Source organism: Amblyraja radiata, chromosome 15 (genome assembly GCF_010909765.2).
Source record: "Amblyraja radiata isolate CabotCenter1 chromosome 15, sAmbRad1.1.pri, whole genome shotgun sequence".
In the NCBI taxonomy this organism is placed as follows: Eukaryota; Metazoa; Chordata; class Chondrichthyes; order Rajiformes; family Rajidae; genus Amblyraja; species Amblyraja radiata.
The window spans coordinates 7547479-7572688 of NC_045970.1; the positions used below are offsets into that span (position 1 = coordinate 7547479).

Genomic DNA, 25210 nt, shown 5'->3' on the forward strand with positions numbered 1-25210 from the left:
GCCAGCACCGCCATTCAATGTGATCATCCACAATCAGTACCCCGTTCCTGCCTTCTCCCCACATCCCCTGACTCCGCTATCTTTAAGAGCCCTATCTAACTCTCTCTTGAAAGCATCCAGAGAACCTACGCAGTCATATCGGGATTTCAGCAGGACAGAATAACCCATGTGCATGCATTAATGCATTAGTATTTCATCATATTCTGAATATGCATTGTTCTTTACCTGTAATCAAAATAAATAGGAGCTCAAATGTAATTTAGACCCTTGTACTTTTATATAGTGTGCAGTTTTGTCCTTGAATGGAGGGCAGGGAAGAAGCCTGACAGGCACAACAGTGTTGCCTCTATTGAGAACAGGTGGGGGTGGAGTGACAATGTTAGTTTGCATTGAAAATGGTGCACCTGGGAAATCACAAGCTATAGTAGTAGAATTAGCCCATTCGGCCCATCAAGTCCACTGCGCCATTCAATCATCTCAGCCTCCTAATCCCATTTTTCTGCCTTCTCCCCATCACCCTTGACACCCATTCCAATGATGAATGTTTAAGAAAAAACTGCAGATGCTGGAACGATTGGAGGCAGACAAAAAATGCTGGTGAAACTCAATGGGTGAGGCAGCATCTATGGAGAGAAGGAATAGGCGACGTTTCGGGTTGAGACCCTTCTTCAGACTTTTTTGAGAGTCTCATTGATGCCAGGGTCAGGCTATGTGCACTGCCTGAGGTGAATGTTCAGACTCCAGGTCCAGGAACCCATTGTTGAAACCTACTCAGTAAACATCAGTAGGAAATTGACAAGAAGCAAATAAGCCAAACCCTGCATGTCCAGCCTTTTCCAGCCATTCCATTAGTTGCCTGTTCCTCACCCTAATGCAGGGCCTACTTCTGGTGTGATTATTAGTCAGGCCTGGTGAGTTTGTAGTTGTTCTCTCTCTCTCTGCCAGCTGTTGAGCCGCGGAAGGCAGTTTCCAGCAGATGAAAGAATGAATTGATGCTGCATTTTAAAAAATATCATGTGGATAATTTTTTTTTTTGCTCTTAAAGGGACAAATAAGCCTGGTAGCCACTTATGAACCACCTGCTGGAGCGGGAGCACCTAACTCATCTGCACTTGATGATTCCGCTGCACAAGACTCTGGTGAAGGGGGTGAGTCTTCATTGTTTTTGTAAGAGTTCTGGTTTCTTAAACCTCTTTATGTGCTTCGATATTTGATCCACTTGTACCTGTGCAATAATCTTGCTTCAACAAGGAAGTTATAAATAAGGTGAACAAAATATAATTTATGCTTCATAAAAAGAATAGCCACATAGTTCCTTGCTGTCTGTTACAAAGTGGAAATTGTCTTTGATTATATGTATAATTTTAACTTAACAAACTATTCTGGAAGGTACACAAAAATGCTGGAGAAACTCAGCGGGTGCAGCAGCATCTATGGAGCGAAGGAATAGATGCTTCGCTCCATAGATGCTGCTGCACCCGCTGAGTTTCTCCAGCATTTTTGTGTACTTTCGATTTTCCAGCATCTGCAGTTCCTTCTTAAAAACAATTCTGGAAACTGGTTTGGGTGATAAATATGTTTTTTAGTAATAAAATAAAGAGGAGAATAGATAAAGTGGATGCACACTTTTACCTGGAGTAGGAGAATCGAGGACAGAGATTTAAGGTGAGAGGGGAAATATTTAATAGATGGCGGTGGGTATATGGAACGAGCTGCCAGAGGAGGTTGTTAAGGCAGGTACTATAACATTATTTAAAATATATTTGGACAAGTACATGGATAGGAAAGGTTTAGAGAGATATGGGCCAAATGCAGGCACTAATGTAGGTGGGGCATCGTGCCAAGTTGGGCCGAAGGGTCTGTTACCCTGCTCCATAGCACTGATCTTGCAAATAGGCTCTCATGTAAACAAGGTGTCAAATGTCCTTTCATCTGGAATTTGTGCTTTCAATTAATGTGGACAAATGAGTTTTGACTTCACTGGCATGTTTTCAGTTTCAAAATATCCAGTGTCATAATTTCTAATGTTTTTGTCAAACTTTCATTCTAAAGTCAGTAAGAAACAACTGCAGATGCTGGTTTAAATCGACGGTAGACACAAAATGCTGGAGTAACTCAGCGGGACAGGCAGCATCTCTGGAGAGAAGGAATGGGTGACGTTTCAGGTCGAGAACCTTCTTCAGACTGATGTCAGGGGAGGGGGCGGGACAACGATAGAATGTAGGCGGAGACAGTAAAGCGAGTGGGAGAACTGGGAAGGGGAAGGAGATGGAGAGAGAAAGCAAGGGATTCTAAAGTCAAATATATTTAATGTGTTGGAAGGAGCTGCAGATGCTGGTTTAAACTGAAGATAGACACAAAGAGCTGCAGTAACAACGGGTTAGACAGCATCTCTGGAGAAAAGGAATGGGTGACGTTTTTGGGTCGAGACCCTTCGTCTTCTTTGGTTTAAACCCGCTGAGTTACTCCAGCTTTTTGTGTTTTTATCGACAAATACATTTAAATCTGATTGTATCGGCAAATCAGGCATGCAATCTGCATGGTGTCATTTGATCTTCAGAACTTGTTATTTTGTTTGCCATGGATTTAAATGTAATTGTCTCATTAATGTCACTCCATTTTGCTAATTGATCTTGCTGTGCCAGATTTGACAGTTTTGACGCACCAACCGGTGGCTAGGGTTTCCACGCCAACATATTTTGATACTTTTATTTTCCACCCTGTGAAAGAGTGCAGAGGGAGTGAAGCTTCACTCAGTAGTCTTGTTTAAACACAACCATTGATATTTTTTAAAATATAATGTCCGTGTACTATTTATTAATCATGACTGCTTAAATCTTTGAGAAGGTACAAACTGGGGGAAAATATTTTTTCAAGCGTGCTTTATTTGTGTACAGTAAACACAAGGCGTGTCATTGCCTCCACTGTGCTTTGGGAAGCAATTCAATACATGCTCTTGCGATATATCAATGCACTAATCAGTGAGCACAGACTCGAATACTTCAATGATGCAATAAATAGGGGTCAGCCCTTCAATGTCCAGTGGCAACAGGATCACGTCAAGAGTGTTTTATTGTCATGTGTCCCAGATAGAACAATGATATTCTTACTTGCTGCAGCACAACAGAATATGTAAACATAGTACACTGTAAACAAAATAATACACAAGAGAAAATGTGCAGTGTACACATACACAGACACACACAGACAGACGCTCACACACACACGCTCACAGACACTCACACACACAGACGCTCACACACACATACTCACACACTCATAGACGCTCACACACACACAGATGCTCACACACAGACGCTCACACACACACATACTCACACACGCAGACGCTCACACACACAGACGCTCACACGCACAGACGCACACACGCACAGACGCACACACACACACACACACACACACACACACACAGACGCTCACACACACACACACACACACACACAGACGCTCACACGCACAGACGCTCACACGCACAGACGCTCACACGCACAGACGCACACACACACACACACACACACACACACACACACACACACACACACACACACACACACACACACGTAAGCACATTAAAAACCAATAATGTTGCAAAAGACTAAACCAATGCCCCCAAGTTTATGTAGTTTTGAGCTTATTGGTTGTAGTGTTTATTAGCCTGATGACTGTAGGGAAGATTGTTATCCTGCCCCACGTGCATTTGCGGTTCCTGCACCAAGACTATGCATCCCTCAGCATCTTCTGCTGCACCTTGAGACATGCCATTGGTGGTATTGACTTGTGGACGTCTGATACTGATAGACCAAGTTTCCAGACAGACAAAAGCGCGTCTCTCATTCAGTTTACTTTGTGTGTTTCCTAAATAGTTGTATAACACGGGGCAAGCCCCAACAAGAATAACTACCTCCCTTTCCACACCCTGGCAAACTCAAGGAGGTGGATGAATGTCCTGCCCACACCACACCCACGTCTCACTGCAGTGGGGTTGAGACTATGGCTGTGCAGGAAGGATTTGACAGGAAAGATGCTTTGCTCAAACAGCCCATAGAGTTCCTGGTGTTTGAGAGTTTTAACGATGAGGCATTCTGCCAATGGGATTTGGCAATCTGCCCACGGAATAATTCCTCATATTATTTTCTCACGAGGTCTCCAGGACATTGTGTGTGGCCCGCTGCCAGATTGACTTGTGATTCAAGGTGTTTCTCCACGGCAACCATTCTACAGTGCAGCGGGCAAAGGAAGTTGTCAGGATGAAGGTTACGTTAAGCATATTTGTTCTCTTTGTGCAACTGTAGATTATCACAAACCAATATAATCCACTTTAGTGCTCGGGAATAAGTGGAAGATGACTCGAGTGGCTGCTGGAGTGGGAAATGAGCCATATAGGGCAATTATGAATGTCTCTCGCCTGATGAACTGGTTCTTGCCCACCACCAAGAATGCCAATCCCAAATTTCCCAACTTCTGCTGCAGATTCGGCAATCTACTTCCACCAAACCTTGCCACACAGTCCCGCTGCTCAGATCCTGAAGGGTGATCGGATCTAACATCGAAGGGAACAGATAAATAGTTTGTGTCGGAAGGAACTGCAGATGCTGGTTGGAATCGAAGAAGGAAACAAAATGCTGGAGTAACTCAGCGGGACAGGCAGAATCTCTGGAGAGAAGGAATGAGTGACATTTTGGGTCGAGACCCTTCTTCAGACAGATAAATAGTTTGACCAGTTGCTACAGAGCACTATTGTTGTGAGCAGTGGCCTGTTCAGACTGGCCGCGAGCTGTTCAATCTGCAGACTGCAAGTGGATCCAAAGCAGAAGTGGTGACATTATCCATGAACAGGGAGGTTGCCTGGGTCACTACTCATCTTCTGCCTTGTCCTTCTATTGGAGTCGGCAAAAGGCTCAACCTAGTGCACAAACAAGACCAGAGCAAGGGCATTTCGTGGTGATGGATGCCCTTTACCTGACTCTAGATTTGATGGGGTAAATTCCTGGCCCATTAATTGGGGCAGCATGGCTGATATCTATCTGTGTGAAGCAATTGTATCCAATTTGAGATTTACTCCCCAAAACTCACTGTGTGCATCATGTTCATATGCAGTCAAATCAATTCTCTCATTTAAGATGAGTTGGTCTGGGTAGATCCCTTGCATCGTCAGATTTGACTTTGTATTGGTTTATCATTGTCACCTGTATCAAGATACAATGAAAAGCTTTTGTTTGCATGCCATCCGGTCTAATCAGATAATAGTAAATGTGAACACAATCAAATCATACACTTACAACCAGAGCAAAGAGAAAAATGCCAGAGGGCAGGATGTAGTTTTGCAGAATTTTAGCTTGACAGTTCCAGAGAAAAAGTCCAGTATCTGCATTGAGGTAGGTTGGGTAGGAAGGAACTGCAGATGCTGGTTTAAATTGAAAATAGAAACAAAATGCTGGAGTAACTCAGCGGAACAGGCAGCGTCTCTGGAGAGAAGGAGTGGCTGACGTTTCGAATCGACCCGAAACATCACCCACTCCCTCTCTCCAGAGATGCTGCCTGTCCCGCTGAGTAACTCCAGCATTTTGTTTCTATTTGGGGTAGGTTGAGATGAATGAGTCAGGGAGATGTTGTCTGCTGTGGACCTCTTGCAATGGTAGGCAAACTGCAGAAGGTCAAGGCAGGCTGGGAGGCTGGACCACATCACCAGTCTCTCAAAGCACCTCATGATGACGGACGGTAGAGTCACTGGACGGTAGTCATTAAGACCTTGCGTTACCTTGCTTTTCTTTGGCACCAAGATGATGGCGGTCGGCTTCAAGCAAGTAGGGATCACAGAATAGAATAGTGAGAAGTTAAAGATGTCTATGAATAGTTCTGCCAGCTGGTTCATGCAGGTCCTGTGGATGGAGACTCTATCCAGGCCTGTTGCTCTCGGTGATTCTCTCACAGGAGGCTAATCTTACATCTGTCACAATGATCGTTGACATAGGTGCAGTCGAGACTAACGTGTGATGTTCTTCCACTGACATCGCTTCAAGGTAAACATAGAATTAATTGAGCTTATCTGGGGGGGACATTTTGTTTCCGGTGTTACTGCCCGACGTTGCCCTAGCTTTGTAGCCCTTTGTGCAAGCCATGGCATGGTCCACTGGTCTTTTTGTTATTGCCACGGTTTTTGGTCTGGAATTCCCTCGACATCCTTGATAGCCTTGCAAATGGATTTCTTGTGCTACTCGGGGTTGTTTGACGAATGCAGTCGCTTGGAGTTCACCTGACGGTGCAATTCATCCATGGTTTCTGATTGGGATGCATGTGTATTGTTGCCTCTGGTATGCATCCCTTTGTGCACTTGCTGATGAAGTCTGTGACTTGATAGGCGACGGCCTTAGACCAAATCTTGCAATCAACAGTCAACAATGGGATATCAATTTGATTTTTTTTCTTACTTTTTGGCCCCTCCGTCTTCTGATTATAGATGAGGATGAAGCTCTTCCGTGTGGGATTTGATATACTTTAAGCTAGAAACCGAGTGCTGTACACTTTCGCCAAGTCTAGGCCCATCCAGTCCCATAGCCAAGTACAATTTAGCCACTAAGCTTTCACTTGTAGGAGATTAATTCATTTCAAAGGAGTAGGTAGAGCTTGTTGGCTCCCCCTGGGTCAATGGCTCTCGACATTCCCCCCCCCCCCCCCCTTTCCACTCGTGCTGTTATCTAATACCTCTGAGCTGGAGGGCAGGAAGCTCTGTACTGGGCATGACCATGCTGTGATACACACTAGCACAGTAGGTCATCTTTGGGTCTAGACCCGAAACATCATCCATTCCTTCTCTCCAGAGATGCTTCCTGTCCCGCTGAGTTACTCCAGCTTTTTGTGCCTATCAGCAGGACATCTGTCTGACAGTGAGAACATTTCTGAGGTGCCTCGTCAAAGCTGCAGCTTGCAAGAAATGTTCTGCAGTCAAAGTATTGATCATGCGTTTGCTTTTTCTCATGAAGAGTTCCTTGGCTGCATTCTACCAGTGCTTAGAGTATTCTTAAGGGCCTGTCCCACTTAGGCTATTTTTTCTGTGAGCACAGGCGACTAGGCTGTCGCCACATGGTCGCGGGGTGACGCCTGTATGGTCGTGAGTTGTTCCCTCAAGTCGCCAAAAGAATCAAGACGTTTTTCAGGTCGCCGCTGGATTTTGAAATGTTCAAAACCTTTCGGCGACTGTGGGCTTGTCGTAGCTTGTCCTGACGTAGGTGCTGTCGTAGGTTGTCGCCAGGTGACGTTGGTTGTCACCGGGTGCTGACTTTGGTGAATTCCATTGGCGACTACCTACGTCAACCTAAGTCAACCCGCAACAGGTATCGGCGACTGAATTGTCTTTAGTTGTCGCCGACAGGGTCGTTGCTTGTCGTAGCTTGTCACAGGTGGACGTAGATTGTCATAGGTGTGGTTGTAGGTGGACATCCTAAGTCGAGACGATTGGGTCGCCGGTTGTCGGTAGCTTGCCGCAGCTTGACGTCGTCTGGGTAGTAGCTTGTTGTAGACATTGTCATAGGGAGGGTCCAGTCGCCACTTTTTCAGCGACCTGCTACGGGTGTGACAGTTGCTGAAAAAATTGCCTAAGTGGGACAGGCCTTTTAGAGTGTTGTCAGCCTGTGTAACCTCTCCAGTTGCTGCTGTGTTTTCTGTGTCAAGTAGTTTAATATTCAACCTCCATATTCCCGCTGCCAGCCTGGTCTTACTGTAGCCAGCCTGAAGGAGGCAGTGGTCAATGACAGAGGCATGACTGTGAATGCTGTGACTGTGGAGGAAATCCATGCAGGACCGTGCACTTAAATCATTAAAGGTGTAGTAGACCGCAAACCAAATGCTGGAAAATGGGATTCGTTTTTATAGTTTAGAGATACAGTGTGGAAACGGGCCCTTTGGCCCACCGAGTCTGCATCGACCAGCGACCCCTGAACATTAACACTACCCTACATACACCAGGGACACTTTTACATTTATACCAGTGCCAATTGACCTACAAACCTGTACATCTTTGGTGTGCGAGGAACTGGAAGATCTGGGAGAAAACCCACTCGGTCACGGGGAGTACATACAAACCCCGTACAGACAGCAACCGTAGTCAGGATCGAACCCTGGCCTCTGGCGTTAAAAGCACTGTAAGGCAGCTACTCTGCCGCTAAGGCCATTTGGGACTGAGATGAGGAAAAACTTTTTCACCCAGAGAGTTGTGAATCTGTGGAATTTTGGAAAAGATCTTGATGAGGAGAGCAAGGGTTTGGTCATTGGTTAACTGAAGTTATTTATTTGAGAAGGCAGAGCTCCCGTGGAATTTTGCTCGGAATGTGAGCAGACTCCTACAGTTAACAAAATTCAACCCCCACTCATTTTAATCACGTGAAGCTCCCCAGATGATGGTGTTTGTTCTATTAACTAATCTTTACTTTCTAACTTCTCCTGCCTCGTGTTCGGGGCAGTGGCATTTCAACAGGTCAGCTGCTCTAATCACATGCAATATTTTCACAAGTTAAAATGCCGTGGGTAAATTCTATATTTGAGATCTGAATTTCTGGGAAACAGAGTCTGCTTGTAATGTTAGTGCTGCAAGTTCATTTATGCCCAGGGCTTTCCAGCAGTGATTTTATTTTATTTTTTAGTTGTTTACACTTCTTATAAACATTAATTATGCATCATTAGTTCTAATGTTTGACAAATTTTAAGCTAGATTCTGCAGGAGTAGTTTTTTTTTTCTCTAGTGCTAAAATGTTCCTTGCTCTGATCATGCCAATGTCTTTTGTGTTGATTGCAATGGTGTTGTTGAAATGTCTAAATAAGGGCAGAATGACTTGGGGATAACATTGGCAGATTAACTAAAGGACAAAACAAGGAACAAAGTTAATGAATCATTGCCATTGGGGATGCAACTGGACCTCGAGCTGTTTGTAATTTGTATTTGTGACTGATAAAGAATTGTAACATGTTATCTTCCAGAGATGCTGCCTGTCCCGCTGAGTTTCTCCAGAATGTTGTGTCTCTCTTTGATGTAAAAAATCTGCAGTTCCTTGCTACACGTAACATAAATTATAGTATAGTATAGTATATCTTTATTGTCATTTTCCTGAGTACTCGCATACCCAGAGGAAACAAAAAAACGTTGCTCAACCTGTGTCCATTCAGTGTGCAGTAAAAAATAAATAGAAATAAAACTACATATATCATGAACAAATTAAATGCTCTACTCTCTACTAAACATCAACAGGCGTTCCGATCGGCAGCGGCACGACAGTGGCTCTGCTACAGTGTGTCCAGGTTGGTGGTTGGTGCGCGATACTTTGGCAGGGGGCAAAGTCCGTTTATCAGTCTTATAGCCTGCGGGAAGAAGCTGAGGAGCATCCTGCTGGTTTTGCAGCTAATGCTCCTGTACCTCTTCCCAGATGGCAGGATGGAGAATATGTGATGCGATGGGTGGTAGGGGTCTTTGATGATGGAGATGGCTGCTGATACATCTCTTCCTGTATATGTCCAGCAGGAAAGGGAGTGGAGCACCAATAATCCTGCTGGCTTATTAATTAACTTCTGTCTTTAGAGATTAGGCATTAAACGTGTTCAAGAATTTGGTTTATAATTTGTTTGATGCTCATGGAAGGCATGGTCACTTCTTGCGTCACTCTTGTGTGTTTGTGTCCAATATATCTGCTTGGAGTACCACGTTAATTCATTATATTGGTAATAATTCAATTTGGATGAAAATGCCTCTGAGTAATATACAAGAAATTGCACACTACACTTTACCTATTGTATTCTACGAAATTGCTTAGATAATATCTGAACAGTGCCCCATCTTTGTTTCTTAAAGTACTGTATGCCATGCATATGGACTGCAGCACACAGGAGTCCAATTCAATTGCCACCCGAGCATACAACTGCAAGGATGCTGATTTTGGTGAACCAACTATAAATCCTGGCAAAATGTTTCCTTCAAAATGTGAGGGGAGGTGAAAGGTTCCCAGCAAGCGTTTGGCATTGCCACAATTCATAGTCAATTGAGGTTTCGAAGAAGATTCTTAGTATGAGTTGCCAACTTTACTGTGCTGCTAATGTTGAGCAAACTCTCCCGAAATCTCCATTCAAAACAATTCCTATCCCTGGTTTAGAAAGAGAAAATGCTGGAAATGTTCCCTGGTTTGTCCACAATCCACTTTGTGCAGAGAGTGAAACAGGGAATTGACAGGGAGCTTGGGTAGCCTTTGCATTAATGCTAAATTGCTAATGAATTACAAGCAACAATTGAATAAATATTTAAACTCCCCCTCCCATTCCCACACTGATCTTTCTGACCTTGACCTCTTCCACTGTCAGAGTGAGGCTCAATGCAAATTGGAGGGACAGCACATCATATTTCACTTGGGTAGCTTACAATCCATGGGTAGGAGTATTGACTTCCCTTACGTCAAGTAACTCTTGCTTTCCCACTCCCGATGTTCCTTCCCCCTCATAGGTTTCTGACTAGTTCTACTGTCCTCCGGATGAAATATTACTGATTGTACGCCTCGTTGTCACCTCCTCAGCTAACAATGAACCATTCTACATTTCTTTCTGTGTATGAAGGAACTGCAGATGCTGGCTGAAAACGAAGAGAGACACAAAAAGCTGGAGTAACTAGCGGGACAGGCAGCATCTCTGGAGAGAAGGAATGGGTGACGTTTTGGGTCTGAAGAAGAGTCTCGACCCGAAACATCACCCGTTCCTTCTCTCCAAAGATGCTGCCTGTTCCGCTGAGTTACTCGAGCATTTTGTGTCAGTCTTAATTGGATTGTAAAGACTGAATGTCGGAGAGAGGTAGTTGGGCTATCTTTGACGATGTTGTCACTTGCGGGCGGTGCACCAAGGCAATTTCCTTGTATGTGAATACTCTGCCAATAAATGTATTCATTCATTCATTAAGTGGCATTTTAAGGTTGTAATTCATTAAGTGATCAGTGGATTAGATAGAAGTTCAGAAGAGATTGAACATCTCAATGTGTACTGGGAAGGCATGTGTAAATGGAAATGATCTGAGTTCTCACTTAATCTCCTGCCTTTTGCAGATGAAGGTGATGAAGGTGATGTGGAGGGTGGAGACGGAGGGGTTACAGGACCCTCGGGTGTACCATCCCATCCAGCAACCAGAAGGCTTCGGAAGAGGAAAAGTAAGAGGCCGCTCTCCAACAAACCTCAGGATTTCCAGGTATATAATGATAGTGATACAATGGTGAATGGTACTTTAATGTAACGTGTGCACTGCGCAGTCAAATTATTTTCGCATAGATCACACGAGCACGGGTTTCCATATTTTGGCGCCATTTACAAAAAGTCCAAAGCGCTCGATGTACTGGAGCCGCCCCCAATCCAGGTGAACCCCAGGGCCTCATCCGACATCCTCAACCGGCTCGGCCCACCGACCAACGTCCCTCTCCTCGCTCGCCCGCCCGCCGGACCACCTCTGTGACCCGGGTGGGGTGCCTATTGCAGCCGCTGGAGGCAACTTCACACTTTAGACTTCAGAGGTACAGCTTGGAGGTACACACAGTGTGGAAACGGGCCCTTCAGCCCAACTTGCACACACCGGCCACACTGCACTAGTCTAACCTGCCTGCGTTTGGCCCATATCCCTCCAAACATGTCCTATTTTTTAAATTTTGCTTCCCGCTAAACTTGGAGCAGAACTGTTGAATCTGCTGTCTTTTCAGATTCGAGTGAGGATAATTGCCGCACGTCAGTTGGCTGGTAATAATGTAAAGCCTGTGGTTAAAGTGACGGTCTGCAATGAGACTCATCGGACGAGGATTCGAAGAGGAAACAACCCCCACTTTGATGAGGTACAAACAACTGAAATGCTGAAGTAAAACTTCCTAGTTGGAATTCTTTTGTAACTTTTGTGTAATTTTGGAGCTTGTGATAGCTGAGGATGAACTAATGTTACTCCCAGTACTTATCATATATGTTCCTTATTAGTTCTGAATATTTAATGAACAAAGTCTATTTTCAATGCTTTTGTCCACTTAACATTGGCATTTTTCCCACAGGTTTAAATACCGAGCAACTTTACAACTAATGCAAGGATTCATTTGGGTATCTCAAAACCCCGGTGTGAATCTCTAGCACTAACGAATCAAAGGTGTCCTTTTGTACTTTGAAAGTGTCATCTCGATAATGCAACGTGGGCTAGTCCTCCTTTACCTTGGAGTTGGTTGTTCAGTAGTGTTAGCCTGACTGTTACCTTGGTGATAAGGATCCCATGGGATTTTTCAAAGATAAACTGAGGTATCCCCCCATTTGTCTTGATGTGTATCCCACCGATACTATCTGTGTTTGGTGGGAAACTGGCATGTGCAAAATTACAATGACATCATCAAGTTGTATCAATTGATGCCCAACTTTTTTGTGACACTTTAATGATACATTGGTTATTGGAATTGCTCCTTCAAAATATATTTTTTAAGGCAATTGAGCCACCTTGAACAACAGTTTCCAGTGTGGTGAAGATAATCCCATAGTGCTGTTAATTAAATAGCGCCAGGACTTAAACATAGAAAATGTTTCTATGTCTTGAACCCATTAACTACATATAACTCAGAGTGGACCCTAAGTATCTGCCAATATACTCGATGAGAAAGGTGACTGGGTCAGCAGGTTGAAGTTTGTTCTGCAGATGCTGCAGTGATACAGTGGTGTTGGAAGTTTGCATTAAAGAATTAATTAATAAATACTGAGCTTTTTGGAAATGTTGATATTATCTAGCTCTTTCCTGAACTGCATTGGATGCCAATCAAATGGGCTGCTTTCATCTATATGATGGAAGGATTCTAGAATGAGCTGAAACTACTGGTTATCTAGTTAATATTTGTTGAATTGGTCCTGACTATTCTTGTAGATGATGGAGATACCTTATTGAGGGTGGCAGGATGCGAGTTATTCGCTACAGAATAGTGGTGCATTTGACCATCTTATGTATTTATGTAGCTAATCCAACCAAGTTTCCAGTCATGGATAATACCCCTGGGATATTGATATTGAAGATATTGAAGAAGGTGGGTGGGGATGAATGCAGCAATGGTGCCACCACTCAATGAAGGCAGATATAATACAGTGTAGCAAAGTGTGGAGTCATGCATTTTGATAGTAGGAATAGACTATTTTCTAAATGGGGAGTGAATCCTGAAATCGGAGGTGCAAAGGGCCTTGGGAGTGCTGGTGCAGGATTCCCAAAATGTTAATAAATCTGCAAGTCAAAACTGTAGTAAAGAAAGCAAACTCAATGCAAGCATTTATTTCAAGAGGCCTTGTATACAAAAACAAGGATGTAATGCACTGGTTAGGCCGCATTTGGAGTATTGTGAGCAATTGTGGGCACCATATTTGAGGAAGGATGTGCTGGCTCTGGAGAGGGTCAAGAGGACGTTTACAAGAATGATCCCAGGAATGAGTAGGTTAACATATGAGGAGCGTTTGTTGGCACTGGGCCTATACTCGCTGGAGTTTAGAAGAATGAGTGGAGGACCTCATTGAAACACAGAATAATGAAAGGCTTGGATAGAGTGGATGTGGAGAGGATTTTTCCACTAGTGGGAGAGTCTAGGACTAGAGGTCATAGCCTCAGAATTAAAGGACGTTCTTTTAGGAAAGAGATGGTGAATCTGTGGAATTCTTTGCCGCAGAAGGCTGTAGAGACCAGCCATTGGATATTTTAAGACTGAGATAGATAGATGTTTTGATTAGTACAGGTGCTCAAGGTTAAGGGAAGAAGGCAGGAATATGGGGTTAGGAGGGAGAGATAGATCAGCCATGATTGAATGGCGGAATAGACATGATGGGCCAAATGGCCTAATTCTACTCCTATCACTTATAGCCTTATGAATGTTAAAGGCCATGGATAAGCACAGGTTGACTGGAGTTTGTGTGTATTATGAAGCACAGTATTATTTGCCACTTCTGTTGATGCCTGGCTATTTTGACCAGACGTTGCCGCACCTTCCTGTGCATCCTCCGTAACCAGTGTTTTCATGTTGCCAGATTTTCTTCTTCAATGTAAACCGGTCACCAGAGGAGCTATTTGATGAATCGATCCAAATTAGAGTAAGTTTCACAAGACATTACAATAAATTACAACTATTTCCGGCAGCTTCCGAGGCTCGTTTAATTTATTGTTTACCTTTTAGGTGTACAATTCATTTTCGTTGCGTTCAGATTCATTAATGGGAGAATTCAAGGTGAGCTTTTTTATTTAATCCATGCGTTTTGGCTATTGGCTTTATATAACTAACGGATCTGATAAACGCAGCAATTAATATATATATATATACTGTGCTTTTTGGAGACGCTGATGTTATCTAGCTCTTCATTTTCCTGGATTGTTGGATTTTGTTACAAATCCTTGTGGGATAATGGTGACCTAAATGTGGTCTATCTTGATACCAGCCATTGCAAAGGGGGGGGGGGGGGGGGGGGGGGGGAGGGGAGAGTGGGGGGGAAACAAAGGAGTTTAGTGCGGGTGTACTTTGCAACTTTATCAGCCTCCTTTATGTGGCAACTCTGAGTATGCAAAACAAAAACTTCACTCTGACTTGACACATGACAATCAAGTATTCATTCATTCAATCGCCATGCTCGGCTCTGCAGGTATCTCTTCTGCTTCCCTTTACCACTAACTACTGTCCAAATAGGACATTTGTGCTATTGAGGGAGTGCCGCATAGGTTCATGAGGCTAATTCCCAGGATGGCTGGACTGGCATGTGAAACCTGTTTCTGTTGCTTACCTTGACGAAGATGCAATTTTTCTCCGTGTCGCATCTCCGGCCCCCCCACTTTGCGGCCTGCAACATGGAGTGGTGCGGCCTTTCCTGGAGACCGATCCAGAGCTTCAAGCCGCGGGTGCAGCGCAGACTTGCCATCGCGGAGCCTGGGATCTTTTGCTGAGGATCGGCAGACTTTCACACCGTGTCAGTACTGGACACCGGTACTTCTTTAAAAAGCTGAAAGCTAATGATTAGATTTTCACATTTTTAATATTACAAAAGATCAATGAAGTTTAAAAAATTATTATTTAATTGAAGCAGTCAGGCCCTCAAACACCTTCAGCAGCTTATGAGAGGATGATCCACCATGGATATCAACAGCAAGGAGTGACATGCGTACCGACACCATTTTGTCTAAAGGGCCTGTCCCACTGTACGAGGTAATTCAAGAGCTCTACCGAGTTTTTAAAAAATCAAACTCGTGGTAAGTAAGTAGAATGTACTTTGCGGGTACGTCGGAGCTCGGGACTTCTCTTAGCGGCTCGTAATGCAAACGGCCAGTGGCAGACTGGCCAGGGTGTCAGCTTGCCCGATGGCAAGTGGGCCCCTATATCAAGTGGGCCCCCTTTGTCTCCTGGCAACCAATATTTTTAGACCCAGTCCGCCACTGCTAACGGCAGGTACTCGGGAAACGCGGTAAGCTCGTGAAGATTTTTCAACATGTAGAAAAATGTCCACGAGAGCCCCGAGTACCTACGAGCGGCTATTACCGTAATTCTCCGAGTTCGAATCTGGGGAAACTCGGGAGAACTCTTGAATTAGCTCGTACAGTGGGACAGTAAGGAGGCACTGCATGCCAGTTATTTGTTTCTTCAGCTAGTTGAAATTTAAAAATAAACTTCTTAATAAGTACCAGAAATATCAATTTTTATCCAGTCTGTAGAACTTTGACTCTTGATTGTACATCAATATGTGTGAAGTTGGAGTCATTATGAAAATGAATATTTGTCATATTGCTTTTCTAGATTGTTAATAAACATATCATAGGTTGAATTTCTGAGATCTAATATTGAAGTGAAAGGTAAATGATCCTTGTTGTTCCAAACAACAGATTTTCATGGTATCCTTGAATGTTAGTATCTTTATGCCAGTCATGCTTAACTAATGGCGATTCGTGGTACTGCTTGTTTGAATGGACCGGTTTAGTCCCCATCACTGCGATCCTTGCAATCACTGGTGCCATTCTCGCCCCACATCTGAAAGAGAAGTTTGCTAAACTATGTTGTAAGTTATCAGTTATCAACCTTTATTGTCATCTTGCAAAGCAACAGTTGTACAGTGCAAAATGAGAAGACGTTTCCCAGGAAGTATATAGTAAGATGACTAATAATGGAAAACTTCAAGGAAGGCATACCTGCAACATATTATTCTAGCAATTTGTGCAGCCTGTGATATGTGACTCGTATACATGGACACTTTATTGTTTTGAAAAGTATGGAGTTAAACTTCACTTAAAATGAACCATTTTGTTTTGCAGTTGGACATTGGTTATGTCTATGATGAGTCTGGTAAGTAGTGCTTTTCTTTGTAGATAGTAGGTACTGTGATCATCCACTTTCACAAAGCTACTGGACACTTTAAATATATTGTGTATTTTGCCTTTCATAATTGATTTGCTGCTGCTGACATTTTGTGTTGTGAAAATATTCAGTCTTCCCTTTTCTTTTATTCCCGCTGCTCAATTTTGCCTGTGTTTATCCAACCTCCTGCCTCCAACATCATTGTTTTTCTTTTACCATCTTTCTCCTTTGGATGCATAGATAACTAAGATTTAGAGTTGCATGAAATATCCAGTGTTCCTTGCTATAAGCTTTGTAGTTGCAGATAATGCTGCTGCCATATTCCATGGAGCTGTGTAGATTGTCAGGAATTCCCTCGTGGCCACTTTTAAGGGCCTGTCCCACTTACACAACTTTTTCGGCGACTGCCGGCACCCGTCATAGGTCGGCGAAAATCTTCACCATGTTAAAAATTCAGCGGCGACCAGAAAGATGCTACGACTTTGGGCGACTGAGGAGACGACTCACGACCATACAGGTGACACCCCGGCGACATGTCGCGGGGTGAAGCCTATATGGTTGTGAGTAGTCACCCAAAGAATCGTACCTTGTTCTGGTCGCCGCTGGATTTCCAACATGTTGAACAATTTCGGCAACCTGCAAAGATCTATGACAGGTACCGACAGTCGCCGAGAAAGTTGCGCAAGTGGGACAGGCCCATTACTCTGCTCAATCTTGACCAAAATCTAAGATAGACACAAAAAAGCTTGAGTATCTCAACAGGTTAGACAGCATCTCTGGAGAAAAGGAATAGGTGATGTTTCGGGTTGAGACTCTTCTTCTGACCCATCTTCTTCTTTCGTGTCCATCTTCCATGTTTCAAATGTTGACCTCGTTGTCATCGTCCATCCTGAAAAGGCCGCAAGCTTCCGGCGACAATCAGTGGATGCCATCACTTGTTGCAATAGATGATGATGGTGGTAGCAGAATTAGCTCAGGATACTTCCCCGTGATGTGGACGCTTCTGTGATGGGGCCCTTCTGACCCGCAATGTCACCTATTCCTTTTCTCCAGAGATGTTATCTGACCCGCTGAGTTACTCTAGCTTTTTGTGTCTCTCTTCGGTTTAAACCAGCATCTGCAATTCCTTCCCACACTTGACCAAAGTCTGATGTAGTTACTGTTTATATAGTCCTGGGTGTGTTATTTTGTTGTGCTTCTCATCAAATCAGTCACATCAAATCAGTAACAAAATCGGCCTACTATCACCTCAAAAACATAGCAAGATTAAGAGGACTCATGTCAGCTCAAGACTTAGAAAAACTTGTACATGCCTTTATTAATAGTAGGCTAGATTATTGTAACGGTCTCCTTGCAGGTCTTCCAAAAAAAACTGTCAGGCAGCTACAGCTTGTTCAGAACGCTGTTGCTAGAGTTCTAACAAAGACCAAAAAATTTGAACACATTACACCAATTCTTAAATCCTTACATTGGCTCCCTGTATGTCAGAGAATTGATTTTAAAATCCTGCTGCTCACCTATAAATCACTACATGGTTTAGGGCCAAAGTATATCACTGACATGCTTCCACTATATAAGCCTTCTAGACCGCTAAGATCTTCTGAAACCAATCTGCTAGTGATTCCCAGAGTAAATACAAAACATGGGAAAGCAGGATTTAGTTACTATGCATCAAATAGCTGGAATAAACTTCCTGAAGATTTAAGACTTGCCTCAACTTTGACCACTTTTAAAACAAGACTGAAAACTTTTATGTTTACTTTAGCTTTCAGCTAAATCTTAACTACATTGCACTTTTAACTTTTGCACTTTTTATAATGCATTTTTAATTTTGCTTTTCTTTTCTTTTAGTTCTTCTATTTTATTTCATTTTATTATTTCATTTATTGTATGACAATATGTGAAGCACTTTGAGTCTGCCTCGTGTATGAAATGTGCTATATAAATAAAGTTGCCTTGCCTTGCCTTGCCTTCTCATTTCAGTGAGGTTTCCTGAGTGGTCGGGATTCCAGTTCCCTTGTAGGCAATCAGTGCCCATAACATATCATGGCTTCAATGGGTGCAGTTGTTTAGTTATAATGGCCTAGTGATGTTTACATGCTAAAGGACACCGCTTTAAGTATACCTTACAGACAATCAGACAGAACATGTCTTGATTAGAAACTCATTCTTCAAAGCACAGGAACTAAGGAGCCTCCCCTCCTTTGGCAAATCGCATTGAATCTTTCACTTCATCTTGTACGTGTTACTAAAATCCTTTTGTGACTGAGTTGCTATGCTTGCATTCCTGGTGCGAACTTCCCAACACAACCCAACACAAAGCCTTGAGACAGTGATATTCTTCAAATTATGATATCCATTTTGGTGCCAGTTCAGTTTTTTAAATGAATGTTTCCCAGAGTGAATATAACTGATCCTCCTCAGCTCTGTGTAGGTTGCTGGCCAGTTCCCTGTCTGGTGATGAATAAATCCTGACTACGGGTGCTGTCTGTACGGAGTGTGCACGTTCTCCTCGTGACCGCGTGGGTTTTCTCCCAGATCTTCGGTTTCCTTCCACGCTCCAAAGACGTACAGCTTTGTAGGTTATGTTTAAGGTGGAACTGCAGATGCTGGAAAAACGAAGGTAGACAAAAATGCTGGAGGAACTCAGCGGGCGAAGCAGCATCTATGGAGTGAAGGAAATAGGCAACGTTTCGGGTCGAAACCCTTCTTCAGACGGGTCTGAAGAAGGGTTTCGTCCCGAGACGTTGCCTATTTCCTTCACTCCATGGATGCTGCCTCACCCGCTGAGTTTCTCCAGCAGGTTTGTAGGTTAATTGGCTTGGTATAAGTGTAAATTGCCCCATGTGTGTTGGATAGTGTTAATGTGCGGGGATCGTTGGTCGGTGCGGACTCGGTGGGCCAAAGGGCCCGTTTCCGTGCTGTATCTCTAAACTAAACTAAACATTGAAGCTGAAATTTCTGCTGCCCACAGGACACGCTGTTTTGAGAAAATGGCTCCTACTTCATAATCCTGAGGACCCCAGTACTGGATCGAAAGGATACTTGAAAGTCAGCTTCTTTGTCCTGGCCACAGGAGATGATCCTCCGGTAATGCTTGTGTGGTTTACGTGAGAATTTGGTCTTTAGTCAAAGAAGTGTCATCTCCAGCATATTCAGTGTTGTCTCCAGCATATTCAACACTTCTCTCTGCCTCTGAGTTCTGAGATGCTGTGATCCTTAGCACAGCAAACATCCTTCATTAAAATAAGCACCATGACCCTCAGAAAACACTTGCTTATGGTCTTCACACTTATTTATGAATGATGAACAAAATCAATCAATACATTCTTGACTGTAATACAATCACACTCACAAGGGCGGGGCTGGGGGGTATGTTGAGGAATAGTCAACAGATGATTTTAATTTCCTTTGGTACTTCAGCAGTGGGCAAGGTAAAAGCTGCTATGTTTTAGATAACCGGTTTATTGCAGTATTAAGAAGGCAAAGCTGAAGGATTCATGAATGTGCAGGGTTTATATTGTGACGTAACTGTAATGGCTACCAGTGACAGATTTGAGCACTACTAGTTGTCGGTGCTATTTGGGGAATCCATATTCAGCAGGTGCACAAAGAAATGAAGATTACATGGGCGCATTCAAAAAATATATTAAATAATTTGCTAATGTGTTGAATAGCATTAAATTAAATATTATGTGATAAATGTCAGCATCTAGAGGCTAACCTAGCACATTCTTTTGTAAACTTAATAAAAATCAAAAATTTCTGGATTGATATTTTTAGAATAATTTCTGAAGTTAAGATTAAATTAGATCCAGATTCAAAACTAATAATACTTGGCATAACAGAACAAAGTCTAACACTCACAACAAACCAAAGAGACTTTCTTGATTACAGTATAATAACTGGGAAAAAATGAATACTAAAGCCCTATAACCCCACAATTAAAATGTGGATTATGGAAATGTCGGAGACCCTACACCTGGAAAGAATCAGTTTTGTCTTAATGGACAAACAAGAACTTTTTTGTTAGAATATGGTCACCATTCATTGACTATTTGAAGGGGTAGGTCGGTCCAGCACGGGAACCTAACCGAAGCTTGAACTCAGGATTAGATGAAAAGTTATACTTTATAATCCACAAACCTATCTCCAAAGATGTTTTATTAGTAAATCATTCCATTTTTTTTTAAATCTTGACAATTGTGGGTGTTTTTTCCTCTTTCTCTCTTACTTCCTATCTTTTAAAAAAAAACTAGAAGCAGAACCAATCCATAACTGATAATATTAACAATGTACGACTGATATACATGAAATGTTTATAATATGTGTTTGCTTCTAATAAAAATATTTTTTAAAATAAATAAATAAATATTATTGGAATTAGTAACTGGAATTGCAGAGGTCATCTGTTGATGCTGTACAGTTACTGAACAACATTCTGGAAAACGATCAAATGGATTGAACAAGTAGCACTGTTGAATGTATCACCATGTTGTCATCAAGACAACCCCCTCCCCCTCGTCATTGTACTAGTTTTACTGTCATCCTGGTGAGTTTCATTGTCTATAACTCGTTTTCACCTAGCCCACAGCTAACAATGGCCCCTTTCCTTGGTCATCGTTACTTTTTGGTGTACCTTTCATTCATTTGTTCTATATCTCTCTCTATATCACTCTCAATATCTCTCGTTTCCCTTTCCCCTGACTCTCATCTAAAGACGGGTCTCGATCCGACACGTCACCTATTCCTTTTCTCCAGAGATGCTGCCTGACCCGTTGAGTTACTCCAGCATTTTGTGTCAATCTTCAGTTTAAACCAGCATCTGCTATTCCTTCCTAAACAATCAAAATACAATGTTGGATAGCAATATCTGGGGTTCGAAGCATGATTGCTTCAGCCGAGCATACTTGTACCAATGAGAGGGAGAGAAAGAACAATTTGGGGTTTTTTCCAGACCAAATCTGCAGGCTGAGGTTTAGAGTCATAGAGTGATACAGTGTGAACAGGCCCTTCGGCCCAACTCGCCCACACCGGCCTACAATGTCCCAGCTACACTAGTCTCACTTGCCTGCGCTTGGTCCATAACCCTGCAAACCTGTCCTATCCATGTACTTGTACAACTGTTTCTTAAACAATGGGATAGTCCCAGCCTCAATTACCTCCGCTGGCAGCTTGTTCCATACACCCACCACCCTCGGATTCCTATTAAATCTTTTCCCCTTCACCTTGAACCTATGATCCTCGATTCCCCTACTCTGGGTAAAAGACTGTGCATCACCCAATCTATTCCCTTCATGATTTTGTACACCTCTATAAGATCTCCCCTCATCCTCCTGCGCTCCTGGAATAGAGACCCAGCCTACTCAACCTCTCCCTATAGCTCACACCCTCTAGTCCTGGCAACATCCTTGTAAAAGAAAATTAAACTATTGCTGGGAATGGAGTTTTTGACCAACAGTGTATCCAATATCCAATGGTAACGGTAACACTGATGTCAAAGTGGCCCACCTCTTCACAAGTGCATCTTGGAATGGGCCACATTATAAAATTGGCGAAAGTGGCAGAAACTGCAGAATAATTTTGTGCTCTGCAAAAGTTGCTTTCTAATAAGGTTATTTTTGTTTCTCTCTGAATGTTATGTCATAGGTTGAGAAAAAAGGGAAATCTGAAGATAGCGATGATGTTGAAAGCAACCTGCTGCTTCCTGCAGGCCTCACTCTTCGATGGGTGACTTTCCTTCTGAAGATCTACAGAGCAGAAGACATTCCACAAAGTAAGTTGGATTTAGGGGCTGAAGAGAAGAACATGGACATCTTGAATGAATGTTGCCACAAGAGAAGTCCTATCCAAGATGTCACATTTTATCTTCAGCTACCTGCTTTCAATTATGTTCTTTGCAACACCTGACCAAGCTATTTGTGTTCCCTTGCCCTTAAATGTAATGCAGATTTTGAATACCCCAAAGGACCAAGGGCATTGGTGCATAGACAGCACATGCCTTTATTCTGGATCTAACAGTGTCTAACTTGTGCAGTTGTTCCCTGAAGCATTCTAAACTTAATCTGTTTGACTATCTGATAAGATTCCTATCCCAGAGCTGGTCTTAACATTATCACACTTATTATGATCACCTTCATGAAATGCCGGTGTGGGCAAGTTGGGCCGAAGGGCCTGCTTCGGGTCTGAAGGGCCAAGTGTCAGGGGTTATGGGGCGAAGGCAGGAGAACGGGGTTAGGAGGGAGAGATAGATCAGCCATGATTGAATGGTGAAGTAGATGGGTCACATGATCTTATCTTCCACACTGTATCAGTCAATTACTTTATGACACCAATTTACTTCATGTTTATCTTTTAAATGCCACAACCCAGTACCAGACCATCCAGTAATGCTTGATATTGAGCATTTTTTCTAAGGTAGACACAAAATGCTGGAGTAACTCAGCGGGTGAGGCAGCATCTCTGGAGAGAAGGAATGGGCGACGTTTCAGGTCAAGACCCTTCTTCAGATTTTTTGAGTGCTGACATGGATAGAGAAGTGGTTGGCAGACAGGAAACAAAGAGTAGGGATTAACGGGTCCCTTTCAGAATGGCAGGCAGTGACTAGTGGGGTACCACAAGGCTCGGTGCTGGGACCGCAGCTATTTACAATATACATCAATGATTTGGATGAAGGGATTCAAAGTAACATTAGCAAATTTGCAGATGACACAAAGCTGGGTGGTAGTGTGAACTGTGAGGAGGATGCTATGAGAATGCAGGGTGATTTGGACAGGTTGGGGGAGTGGGCAGATGCATGGCAGATGAAGTTTAAAGCGGATAAATGTGAGGTTATCCACTTTGGTAGCAAAAACAGGAAGGCATATTACTGTCTAAATGGCGTCGAGTTGGGAAAAGGGGATGTACAATGGGATCTGGGGGTCCATGTACATTAGTCTATGAAAGTAAGCATGCAGGTACAGCAGGCAGTGAAGAAAGCGAATGGCATGTTGGCCTTTATAACAAGAGGAATCGAATATAGGAGCAAAGAGGTCCTTCTGCAGTTGTACAGAGCCCTAGTGAGACCACACCTGGAGTATTGTATGCAGTTTTGGTCCCCTAATTTGAGGAAGGACATTCTTGCTATTGAGGGAGTGCAGCGCAGGTTTACAAGGTTAATTTCTGGGATGGCGGGACTGTCATATGCTGAGAGAATGGAGCAGCTGGTCTTGTACACTTTGGAGTTTAGAAGGATGAGAGGTTATCTCATTGAAACATATAAGATTGGTAAGGGCTTGGACATGCTAGAGGCAGGAAACATGTTCCCGATGTTGGGGGTGTCCAGAACCAGGGGCCACAGTTTAAGAATAAGGAGTAAGCCATTTAGAACGGAGACTAGGAAACACTTTTTCTCACAGAGAGTTGTGAGTCTGTGGAATTCTCTGCCTCGGAGGGCGGTAGAGGCAGGTTGTATTGTATTGTATTGTATTTTTTAATGACCACACAGCCAGGCTGGTGGAATTTGTTCTCAGTACAGCTCGATACAGGTTCCAACATTTCATCAAAAATTCAACTCGTAACGTAGATATACGTTTGGATGCTTTCAAGAGAGAACTCGATAGGGCTCTTAAAAATAGCAGAGTCGGAGGATATGGGGAGAAGGCTTGAACGGGGGGGGGGGGGTGGTGGTGGATGGGAGGAGAGTGTTCAGGTATTTTGGGTTACGGCCCGTGTGCCGTAGGTTGCCGAGCCCTGTCCTAGATGTTTGGCCTCATTGTGGTCCCCCCATGTTTTACAACCGATTCACCTGGTTAGTTTTATCTCCGGCTGCTTCATGTTGTCGGCGGCTGCACATCCAACCAAGAAAGAAGAGAAGAGATGAGTTGCGACGTCACTCACAGCCGCCAACTGACGCGCTTCCCCAGACTGCACAGATTGTTGTGATATGGCGCAAAAAGACAAACTGTGCAGGGACTGAAGACAGCGTGAGAATTCTGTCATCAGCGTGAGAATTGGCTGAAATGCGTGACTCTCATGCTCAAAGCGCTCAAAGCTCAAGAGAGTTGGCAGCCCTGTCTAAGGCCAGGATGTGACAACAGACGCACAGGGAGACACATACACAAAGGAAGACACACACACACACACACACACACACACACACACACACACACACACACACACACACACACAGGGAGACAGACACACACACACACACACACACACACACACACACACACACACACACAGACACACAGACACACAGACACACACACACACACACACACACACACACACACACACACACACACACACACACACAGGGAGACAGACACACACACACACACAGGGAGACAGACACACACATTTTTTGTAAGGTGTCCTTGAGACTCTTGAAAGGCGCCCATAAATAAAATTTATTATTATTATACACACACAGGGAGACAGACACACACACACACAGGGAGACACACAGACATGCACACACACACAGGGACACACACACACACACACACACACACACACACACACAGACACAGGGAGACACGCACACACAGGGACACACACAGACACACACACACACATACAGTGAAACACACACACACACACACACAGGGAGACACACACACAGGGAGACACACACACACATACACACAGGGAGACACACACAGGGAGACACACACACACATACACACAGGGAGACACACACAGGGAGACACACACAGGGAGACACACACACAGGGAGACACACACATGGAGACACACACACACAGGGATACGCACACACAGGGAGACACACACACAGGGAGACACACACATGGAGACACACACACACAGGGAGACGCACACACGGAGACACACACACACACAGGGAGACA

General features: G+C 43.6%; 1 protein-coding gene across 3 annotated transcripts in view; it reads left to right on the forward strand.

Annotated features, from left to right (window-relative positions):
- Positions 1–25210, forward strand: part of myof (myoferlin) — a 282434-nt gene that overhangs the window by 57979 nt on the left and 199245 nt on the right. For 2 of the 3 annotated variants that reach the window (XM_033033586.1, XM_033033588.1), the window contains exons 5-12: positions 1046–1148; positions 11088–11227; positions 11730–11858; positions 14053–14115; positions 14199–14249; positions 16313–16343; positions 19330–19445; positions 22005–22131. In XM_033033586.1, coding sequence (XP_032889477.1) covers positions 1046–1148; positions 11088–11227; positions 11730–11858; positions 14053–14115; positions 14199–14249; positions 16313–16343; positions 19330–19445; positions 22005–22131 — 760 coding nt within the window. The remainder of the gene's footprint in view (positions 1–1045; positions 1149–11087; positions 11228–11729; positions 11859–14052; positions 14116–14198; positions 14250–16312; positions 16344–19329; positions 19446–22004; positions 22132–25210) is intronic. The other variant, XM_033033587.1, reaches the window with a different exon arrangement.